Raw genomic sequence first — 9692 nt, 5'->3', positions numbered from 1 at the left:
CTCTCACACACAACCTGCTACTAACGTTAAACCCCTTTCCTATTCAATTAAACACATTCAATGTTTATTTATTGTAAAAGCAATGGGGCTATTTTAATCACACTCTCTCTCTCACACACACACTTCTCCACCTCATTCTGTTTTCATTTACTCGTTCATTATCTGACCAGCTTCAATCTTGTAGGCTACTCACTTAGTTTCTTGTAGCCCTCGAAAGGGTTTTGGAGGTTGATGCCTCGGTGAATGTGAGTTGTTTGGCTTTGTTGTCCACAGCAGCAGAAAGCATTTTCAAATGTTTGAATGAATCAAAGTGGGTCGTCACCGTCGACTTTCTCTCAGACGTATGCTCCAACACACAGTTGCACGGGGTGCAGAATAGTTTCCCCCCACTTTCGTGAAAGACATCGGGGTACTGCTTTGCCCGGTCTTTAGCAGAAATGTTCGTTGTGTGAGTTCCACACGTTCACTCTACGGTGTTGTTTACCTTCTGTGATGCGCGAGCTGATGACGTCACGTCATCATCGTCACTACTTCACGTCAAAACGAGTTAACTTTTTTTTTTCTCAATTTTGTGTGGAAAAATGCAGGGATTATGCAGATTTTTGATAAATATGCAGCCTTTTAAAAATCTGCGCCATTTTGCTGATTATGCGGTAAATTCTGCGATCGCAGGATCGCGTTTTTCTGGAGGGTCTAACATATAAACAACATGAGTGAGTATCTCTGCTTTTGTGGTCTGTTAGGAAAATCTGTGGGAAACACTGTATGTCGATGTCCATAGGCTGAATCATCATGTTAATCGTTGTCACATAGCTATCATATGCCTAAAACAGTGTGTCCTCATGTTCTTCTAGGTAATCATACATCCTGTCACGTACACAGCTACGTAGGGCCTTTGTTATCATGCGCTACTCTGATATTAGAAGAGTACATTCAGTATTTTCCCAACATGGTCCAAAACCTATTCTTAACACATTGATGAGTCACACTGTTGAGCTGTAAGAACAGTTGCTTCCTTACAATGAACAAGGGTACTGTAGTTTATTTTTGAGTCAACCCACATACACTGTCCTGGTGCTACACATATTCATAGCCGCCCTGTGTATTAATCCACAGCTGAAAAAAGTCCCCAATAAATGCACTGTTTACTCCTGTTTAAATAATGTATTCTGAAAACCACAGTGCCCAGCTGTTTGGGGAAATTACATAGCCTTTTTTAAAAGATGGAACTAGACACTTGTGACCTGTTTTCTTAGATTTACCTCTGTTGTTCGGGTCATTTCATGGGATTTGTTGACACTCTATAAAACATAGAATTAAGCCACCTGTATCCTTTAAAACGGATAGGTTTATGTAATAGGTCATTGCTTTCGATCGTCCTCTTCCTGTCCTTTGTGTGGGTGCTGCGCATTTCTAAGGACGAAGATGAACACATGGGTCAGCCGTGTCACCAGGGTCACTGTCCTGTCCAACAGGCCAATAATGCATGTGACAAATGTCAGAGTACCTGGTGTTACTGTGAACCTGTATGGATTTATTGATTCCTCCTCTTTTTGTTCCTGTTTGGTTTACCGGAGCTTTCACTCAAGTTTTATGCCCACTGCGAGTCATAAATATTTCCTGAAGTCAGCAGCATCAATCGTGTTTTTTTTACAGCATCTTTCACCTCGTCCTTTTGTGTGACTAGGCCTCTGCCTTTCACTGTATTTTTTTTGTCCCTCTTGCTTCAACGCAGGCTAATCTCCCTTCATCAGCACAGCTTTGACCTGCTCTTTTACCCTCCCACACTTGGAAAGACTGTTTGTAGTAAAGATTGTAATCTAACTGCTAATCTTTATGGCTTTCTCCAGGGCAGGGCAGTGAGCCTAGCTGAATGATTTGCCAGAGATGTAGAAACTCTCTGGAGTCTAAGAAGTTCTTTCCGAGCTGAGTTTTGAAGGGAGAAGTTCGCAAACACATTCAGATGCACCAGCTGTCACTGCCGGAGTTGTCAAACGGGTATCCAAAAGGTGTGTCAGGTTGTATTTGTTTAATGGTGATGCTCATTACTTATGACTCCTCACACTGTTCCGTTTTCCTTACCATGTAGAGAGCCAATTATTTAAAAAAGCTGAGGAATGTGTGCGTGAAATCATTCCCTCCTCTCACTCTTCCTGGCTAGAAAACCAACATATAGCTGTCATAATGAGGAGCAAGCAGTGCTTTACCACCAAGCTGCCTCTCATCACAAACAGCACACAAAGAGATTTACTAATGCAGGCTGTTAACACAGCCAGTTTTATACACGGCCTGGTTTATACAGCAGTACAGCAAGCAGTCCCTGGACAGCATGCATTATACACATCTAATTAAGTCTTCACATGTCTATAATAAACCACATTATACCTTTGGGGCTAGAGGGCAGGTCAGGAGCTGGCATTGAGTTAGTGTGAGAGACAGCCAGTTGTCAGTGCGTTTGTGTGTGCGTGCTCGTGCACATGTGTGTTTGTGGAACCAAGCCTATGATAGCTATTTAACTCTCACTAATTAACCCAGAATAAATCAGGGCAGCACAGTAAATATTTGTCGTCAGGGAGGGAGTAAGGGGACGGAGATGTTCTCTGTATAGCCATCTTGCCCGCCGGAAGACGTGAAAGGACTGTGTGTTTGAGTGAGAGATGAGGACAGATTGAGGCGGAGAGACACAGAGAGGGAGATGGAGAGGGAGCAAGGCTGAGGGGCAGCCAGCCAGCTGTTGGTATAGTTTGATTGGCCTATGGAGAGCTGCCTCTGTCTTTTCATGGCACCAGTAAAGTGCAGTGCTCCCAGTGGCAGGTGGCGGCTGCCCATTGTGTACGTCCCCGGGGAGGGCAGAGGTAAAGATCATCCCTCGCTTTGCTCTTTTTTTATTAAACACCTTCATGGTTTGCCACTCAGTAGCTACCAACAAGAAAACAGAGAGGCTTTTCATACGGAATACCTAATCAGCACATAAAAGTCTGGAAAACAATTTTTAATGGTACAGCTCCAGTGTTCTTGCTTTTGCTTTATCTCACATCAAAGGCTTAGAAGAATTGATGGTACAAATCAGAGGCGCTTCAAACAGCCCACACAGATTTACACAGGTCGCTTCAAACGGGGCATAAAAGTGCCATGTACTTCCTGTCCTTCACGAGGCTGTTCAGAGTTTGGCAGTCGGAAAGATAAGGGTACAGTAAACCAAGGAAAGAGAACAGGTCTGTAAGTGCTCTGAGTGCTTTTCCCCAAGCAGCTTGACAGCCAGGTCTCGGTGACCGTGTTTGTGACAATCAGGCTACCTGACATCATCAGTTGGTTTAGTTGTTACCATGGCAACATGCGGTACAGTAACTCCTGAATAGGTGCCAGCCCCTGTCTCCTGGATCTGAGTTGATAGCCCTGATGTTTGCTCTTTGCAGTGCCAAAACATTGTATTTCCACATAGCTGGCCACACAAGATAAATCAAACTCTTTTCCCGTCCGTCTTTTTTATCTTCCACTCTTCCTCTCCTCTGTCTCTCTCCAGTGGGGTGTGATTCAACTCATGGTAAACCGTTTAGGGAGAAGGAGGGTGGAGACTAATTTAAGTCTCCCTAATACTTGAGAGTTTTTGTACCAAATGTTACTCATTTCTTTTGGCGAGGAGTTCTTGGAAGTCCTTCGTTTGTTTTTCCTGCCTTTGCCCAGTAATTAAAATATTCCGACGATCATTTTTCTTGGAGTAAGATTTTCCATTTAGGCAAAGAAAAGTATAAACTTAGTTTTGTTTTGAAAATTTGATACAAAAAATATAATTAACTGCTGGAACATTTTGTCTTCCCAACGAGGTTGCTTTTTATCTACCCCCGCCAATGAAAATCAATGGCTTTTTTGGTGTGTTGATAGTAGTCTAACATCCTTCTTTTAATAAAACCTCGGAAAATACATTGAGGAAGAACCTTCATTTTGAATGATGCCAAGGTTTGCACAATAAATGCATAAACAGCTCAAATCAATGGCAATAAAAGAAGAAAATATATAATTTGGTATATCATGTGGTGTTCTAAAAGTCTATGGAAAAGAATATTTACCGCAAAAAATAAATAAATAAATGAAGATAGCTGCTGTATCAGGGTGTGTGGCTATTATCCAGAGAAAATGAGTGTGTGGTTCACTCCTTAAACGATTCTCTTTGTTATTCAAATCCATTCATTGTACAACCTCAGCAGCATGAAGGCAGAGCAAAGAATCAGAAGTTGTCCCGTGAATTACTCAAAGGTGAGACAGACTGATGGGACAAAAGCTTTTGAAAGCCATATTGTAACACTGCTGCTCCTCGGAAAAGGTTATCTCCCTCGCCTGTCCTTGAGCGATTTAAAGCAAGTCAGCAGACATTTTTTGCAGAAGCCTATTTCTCTAGATATAGTTTTTTTTAAATAGCAAGTGGGCGAGAGCCTACCAAATGGCTGTCCATGTGTAATTAGGATTATAGTCACATTCAAATGGAGTGCTTACTTGGCTCTGTGCTTGGAGCTGTGGCAGTCAGAGCTTTCTGCTGGTGGATGTGGGTTGGCAAGAAGGGCACCGTGTCACTCTCGACCTCTCGGAGGGGCTTTGCTGTGAGCGGTGCGGTGACATGCGTCATGCTCCACCAAGTCGCGCTCTGACACTGTAATAATACCCAATTATAACGTGGACTAATTGGAATGGCGCTTTGTTTTTCTTTCGGTTATTTCAAAAAGCTGACAGCAACAACTCATGGTGGGATCGATGGCGGATTACGAGGCTCATGGAGCTGCATAGAGAGGAGGGCTCAGACTGAGGCTGCGGCTCTCATTAAAACCTGGGCCTGATCTCAACCAAGCCCTGGGAAAGGAGGGGTGAGAAAGGTAAGAAAAACCTAGACTCGAGGAAGGGAAGAAAGAACAGAGGAGCTGAAAAGGGGAGAAGAAAGAGGATATTTAAAGGAGAACTTTACTGTGCCCATTGGACATGGCCTCTGCTGGACTCTTATAAATGGGTATTGTTCCCCATGAAGCACACAGCGACTGTTTACAGTTTCCCATAAAGGAGGGCTTTATCCCTGCTCAGGGATGCATTGTGACAAGATCATTTGAATAGCCGAGGTCTTACCACAAAGCCATAAACATTTACGGGCAGTTGACATGGAGAATAAAGAATGAGCCATGTAACCTCTGCAGGATGCCGCCCGACTCCTGATGTCACGACCAACGCTCGGTCGACTTCTTGGAACTATTATCATCAACATGGTGAGAGACGGAGGGAGAAAGCTGGGTCGGGCGGAGACATAGTGAGGGGGAATGCAAACAGGTTCATAAACAGAAGAAGAAAGATAGGGGATCGCTAAAGACGTGATGCAGGTCTTTGATGTCCTCTTTGATTCGCTCCACAATGAAATGGCGGTGTCTTGTTTTTATGTTTTATCACAGGAGTCGGCCACCAGAGCAGGCCCGCGGGAGCAGCCAGACATGAGGCTGAATTCGATTAGACTGTAATCGGAGATGGACAGGCAGCGGTGCTGTCAGTGTCAGCAGGCCGAAGGGACTCCATAGGCAAACTATCCCCATGACTTTCTGTTTCTTGGCATTCATCGCAGTTGCCATTAAATGTGTTTGGATTCCGCGCTCCAATGTTCAGGGCCGGGTTTGTTTTGAATTCTCACAAGAGCGCTTTGGAGTGCGAGCAGTAATAATATCAGGTGATAAGGGAGGACTCTGAGTCATTACCAAATTACCTACCACACTGATCTTGGACAAAGTAGAAGAAGCCGGGGTCTCGGAGAGTTGCTCGTATTGTCTTGAATTTTCTTCCACTACACAAAATCATCTCTCCTCGTCTATATCCCTCTCTGCTACCCAGCCGTTTTTTTTCCCTCCTGCCTTGCTTGGCATTCTGTTCATTCTCCAAGATGTTTGCAGCGTAACCAATGATTAACAATTATGCCAGTGCATCTAATTAATGCTGGCTAATTATGAGGTTGAGATGCTGACAGGGAGCGGGGGTGCAGTGGGGCGGGTTCGGGNNTATCCTTTTTTTTATTGTTATTTATGCATTATGTTTTTTTTTTTTTTTTTTTAGGGCTAAGGGGCTAACAAAAGAGGCCGCTAAGGCTAGAAAACTTTTAGTGACTAGCCGAGGCGCTAGGGGCTAGTGCACTGCCTAGCCGTGTAGAGATTGATATTCGTTATCTACTGTACTCGTTGTTACTATTATGTAAGTTTTACAAAAATCAAGACGTTGAGACAATGCACGAGAGGGGACGGTCCTCAATGCTGGGTCTAGGTCTGTGTCTGCCATTGTGGCTGAGTCCTACTTCTCGTCTCCCCCTGCGGTCAGTCGGTTAGTCACCTGGCCTGGAGTAAATCAAGGTTTCTCGGCGACCGTAGAGTCCTCCTGGTCCCGGGAGTAGTGGAACACCTCCTTCGTCTTGCCCGTACACGCTCGAGAAAGTGGAAAAAATAAATCATTTATTTTAGTTGTACTTCTCAGTAGACTTATATGAAAATCTGTTGTCGACCACTAGGAGTTGGTGTTATTTTAATTGTCGACGTAAAGTACTTAGGTGTTTACTATGTTACGAAAAGAGACGGAGAGTTATATCAATCCAAATTCACTTAATAGTAAAAGCGACAATGGTGGAAGTAGGCTGTTCCACTTGAACACGTAAGGATTATGGGGTAGTCTTGTTGTTCGTGTTAACCCTAACTGTAAAATGCTGTTTGTGTTGTTAGAGTGTAGTTACATATTTGGTGTAAGCAATTAACCGTCGTCATTGCGTTATCTCTTGTTCATAAACTTCGTTAGTGTGGAAGGCATTATATATTGAAGTAATTTCCTTCGATCAATGTGCTTGTGTCAACATTATAAAGTAACTTTAGATTTACTACTTTTCTCAGATATTGTTCCATTTTTCTGTTCTGTAGTTTGTAGCTGCTCGTGTAGGTTATTAATTGAATTCGAGGATGTCTATCGGTATCCACTCGAAATTGTCTTCTGTTTGTTTCGGTACCCTTGTGTGTGGACACGACCGGGAGAAGTGTGGTAGAGTGTCCTCGAGTAGACGTGTGCGTCACAATCTTACGGTGGCGTAGTAGAGTTTTGCTAATCGTAGCCAAAGAATTGCAAATGTTTTGATAACTCTAATGAAAAGGATTGGATGAAATGACCATGTTCAAGTCTTAAAGTCATCCTGAGGCCTTAGTTTTGGTTTCAAATTACACAACATCATGTATGTGTTGCTTCTTTGGGGCTTGTTTTCATAGACCTGGTTGCTTATTTCTCTCAAATCTGGCAACAGAGTGGGCAGGGCGCAGTGTCTAATTGTAGCAGTAAGCTAACGAGTACTGATAAGCTTTATTTTGTTTTGATCCAATGCTGCACAACTGAACTGATCCAATGCTGCTGTGAAAAAAAGAAGCTATATCCATGTTGGATAGAATATCCAATTTAAATAAAAAAATAACCTTAAGGGACAACTTCAATGCTTTTTTTCTTTTTTTTCTCTTAATGCATTGCATAAAGATCGGATCGGGATAAATCGGTATCGGCAAATTGTCAAAATCAAATGATGGGAATCGGATCGGGAGCAAAAAAAGGTGATCGGGACATCCCTAGTTATAGGTTTAAGATGTATTGTATTGTTACTAATAAATACGCTGAAATTGATGCAGTGTCAGGTGGGTGTAGTCAGGTCTGTAGACTTTCTTCATTCCCACCTTAAATTTGTGTTTCAGTTTTGTGGATTCTGCCCTCTTGGCCTCCAGCTCAGTTTGAAATCTCTTCAGTTTGTCCAGCAAAGCCTGTCTGCGGTTACCAAGGTTCAGGATTTCCTCCTATGTGAATAAATCAAGGGAAAATTGAGTTCCTTGTTTTTTTGTTGTTTGTCAGATCTTTCCCACAGCCTTTACTGTACCTGAACTGCTTTCATGCTTTGAGTGAAATCACAATCGTTTTCTTTTTCGACACAAGCCAAACACTCCTTCATGGCCTTGTCCTTGGCTTCATCTTCTTTCAGTTTTTCCAAGATCAGCCTGGCTTTCACATCATCAGCTTTCTCTGCTTTAGTCTAGAAGACACAGAGAGGACAGTTTGCTGTTTCTTACAGGAGAAAGCAGTTATACTTAGATGATGATGGTGGATTACCATATTAACCAGGAACTCTATCTTGAATTACAGTTTTTCAGTTTGCACAATTATTTAAACTCACACTCAAAGAGCAAAACCTCAGATCAAATCTCCAAAACTCTAAACACATTTTCAGCTTTGCACCCAATATGCAATTGAAAAAGGCACTTTTTGCAAAACACTGCACACGGTTCTCTAAATAAGACACCGAAATCTGACATATTCATTTGCTTGCCATTTTCAAAACATTGCCATTAAAATGCTACACACATGAACCAATTAACAAATACACATGCCTAATGACCATAAACACCAAACTGCTGAATTGTTGACTCAGCAATCAGGATGTATCACTCGATAAAGGCTCCGCGAAAGAACTGTTGATGAGGGACTGTGGCCAGACCCAGCTAGGCGGCGAGATGCAGCCTAAGCACTTTTCTTTCCTTTAAAATAATTGGGATTTACTTCCCTGAGTGTTTTTTCTTTCCACTCTCTACGTCTAGATCGGACCGTCTACGTCTGACCACCATAATTATAACACATCATACAAATATCTTTAAAGTGGACCTATCATGCTATATTTGAATAATATATTGTAGGGCCATACCTATATAAAACATGTCTGTGAAGTTTTTTTTTCAAAATACCAAACAGATTATGCATTTTAGCCATGCCTCATTTCACTCATTTCCCTGTCTTCACAAGGGCTGATTATGTGGCAAATGAGCTGCAGCTGACCACGCACCCCTGCAAAGGAGGGGGGCGAGGCACGAGCGCCATGTTACCATGCTGTTACCATGCTGTTACCAAGCTGTTACCATGCTGTTACCATGCCACGCAACCTCTCATTCCCCTGATAGGTGGAGAGTTGCCCATATAGGCGGAGCACCCTGTTTCTGACGTCAGAACAATTTCAAATCTGTGTCAGTCTGTATCAGATCGGTTGCAGCCATACTTGCCAACCCTCCCGATTTTCGCGGGAGACTCCCAATTTCATTGCCCTCTCCCGGTTTCCTCCTGGGGTCATATTTCTCCCGCATTTCTCCCGATTTCTGACAAAATCAGATTTACTCAGGACTGTTTCCACTCTGACTTTAATACAGCTACACCATTGTTTGGTTTCCATGGTAGTACGTCTCTTTAGTAGCGCGCAACTGAAAGTCTGAGAGGGTGAGGAAGATAGTCACAGAAAACAGAACAAGAATCGACAGCTTTACCCTCTGCTCACTTCTTCCAGGTCCAGCCCACATATATGCTCCATCAAGGATGGTGCTTCAGGCCGCAAGGCAGTGCACTTACAACTACAATAAGCATCTCAAGGTTGGCAAGTATGGTTGCAGCCCCGTTTTTTAGAGATTTGGGTATGGAGGAAAAGAGAGAGGGTTTGGGATTGGGCCTCCGTCTAACTCTCTCTCATTCAATCGTCAATCACTCACTCTGGCACTCCTGCTGCCCCCTAGTTGTTGGCGGTGTCAACAGCTGCTTTGGGCGCAGCTTGGGAGAGTCAATAGGCAAAGATTTCTGCGCCCCAAGCAGGAAACACGTAACTTATCAGTAACTTTAGACACCGT

General features: G+C 43.1%; 1 protein-coding gene across 1 annotated transcript in view; it reads right to left on the bottom strand.

Moving 5' to 3' along the window:
- The window catches only part of LOC104942327 (survival motor neuron protein 1-like), an 18259-nt gene extending 13638 nt beyond the window's left edge, over window positions 1-4621 (bottom strand). The window contains exon 1 of the mRNA XM_010767531.1: window positions 4492-4621. Coding sequence (XP_010765833.1) covers window positions 4492-4621 — 130 coding nt within the window. The remainder of the gene's footprint in view (window positions 1-4491) is intronic.
- Window positions 4622-9692: the final 5071 nt, after the last annotated feature.

This window comes from Notothenia coriiceps, unplaced genomic scaffold, assembly GCF_000735185.1.
Source record: "Notothenia coriiceps isolate Sejong01 unplaced genomic scaffold, NC01 NC01_scaffold00004483, whole genome shotgun sequence".
Classification (NCBI taxonomy): domain Eukaryota; kingdom Metazoa; phylum Chordata; class Actinopteri; order Perciformes; family Nototheniidae; genus Notothenia; species Notothenia coriiceps.
Note: the sequence above shows the minus strand (reverse complement) of the source record. Positions and strands in the feature narration are given on the sequence as shown.